The sequence below is a fragment of the Wasmannia auropunctata genome, unplaced genomic scaffold (genome assembly GCF_000956235.1).
Source record: "Wasmannia auropunctata unplaced genomic scaffold, wasmannia.A_1.0 LD335987.1, whole genome shotgun sequence".
Classification (NCBI taxonomy): domain Eukaryota; kingdom Metazoa; phylum Arthropoda; class Insecta; order Hymenoptera; family Formicidae; genus Wasmannia; species Wasmannia auropunctata.
In genome coordinates, this window is record NW_012026903.1 from 307,902 (window position 1) to 308,934 (window position 1,033).

Below are 1,033 nucleotides of genomic sequence, written 5' to 3' on the forward strand. Positions count from 1 at the left end.
TTTCATAATAGCCGCAAAGAAGTATTTCTCTTCAAGGAGATTATCTCTATGCAAAACGATCACGTGGTACTCGAGTCTCGAGGTAGATAAACTGGCATCGACCTTTCGCTTTCGCACCGAGGTAAAAAGATCGACCGATAGCTATACCGATTCAGGGGGTGTCTCGTCACCTTCGTATTCAAACTGACCTCTCTATACGTTTCGTCAAAATCGCCGCTCAGTCCCTGGGAGGACTGAGAACAGGTGACAGGTTCGATCCTTTCGCGAATTCGGGTCGGAGGCCGCACACATAAATTTCGTAGATCACACACGTTTCCAGATCTTGTACGGAATCGGTAAAATTCAATACTTTTTCTCGAATGATTTCAATCGAAGCTTTCGCAAAGATCGCAGGCGACAATTACTGGCCTGTGGGAGAACGAACGTCAGTCTCGAAATGAGGTTATAATCCCCCCCCCCGCGAGTCCCTCGAGATTTCGGATTCTTGCATCTTATCGATCTCGCTCGTAGCTACTGTGCGCGAGACGAATCGCGTTTTGACAGCAGAAGAATCGATTGTCGAATTTTGGTCGTCCGATCGAATTGCACAAGGTAGATCGTAGACCTCCGAAAATCCGTCCGGATTCGTAAACAATACGAGGTATCACGATCAAAATTCGATACGCGTTTGCGTTCTCCGTCTGTCATTTTCATATAAATCGCAATGGAATGAGAAAAATGAAAAGAGAATGATTTGTCGAAAATACGATCCATCATAGGAGCGACTCGTCGAAGCCTCTGTTATCAGCTGACAGCGGTTTGCACTTTGCACCGCTTTTTATCGCGTAATCGCGTTTTTTCACACAACTACAATACTCACCGTACGAATAATACGTGTCTTCCAGGTCTATATAGTCAGTCGACGACAGGCGGCGATTAATAACGAAAAAAATGTCGCTCTCCAAGCCGACAAATATTTTGTACAATCTCGTCGGCGCGTATCTACAGCGACTCTACACCAGTCCCTTGAGAACAAAAGCCATAACGAGGTAAC

At 45.7% G+C, this 1,033-nt stretch overlaps 1 protein-coding gene across 4 annotated transcripts in view; it reads left to right on the forward strand.

Moving 5' to 3' along the window:
* The first annotated feature begins 48 nt into the window (after positions 1-48).
* LOC105454187 (PXMP2/4 family protein 3) overlaps positions 49-1,033 on the forward strand; it is a 4,465-nt gene continuing 3,480 nt past the window's right edge. Inside the window, exons 1-2 of one of the 4 annotated variants that reach the window (XM_011696630.1) lie at positions 49-121; positions 885-1,028. In XM_011696630.1, the coding sequence (XP_011694932.1) occupies positions 931-1,028 (98 nt within the window). In that variant the 5' untranslated portion in view covers positions 49-121; positions 885-930. Of the gene's footprint in view, positions 122-260; positions 336-621; positions 641-813; positions 1,029-1,033 lie in introns of those variants that run through there. The other 3 variants (XM_011696631.1, XM_011696632.1, XM_011696629.1) reach the window with 3 other exon arrangements.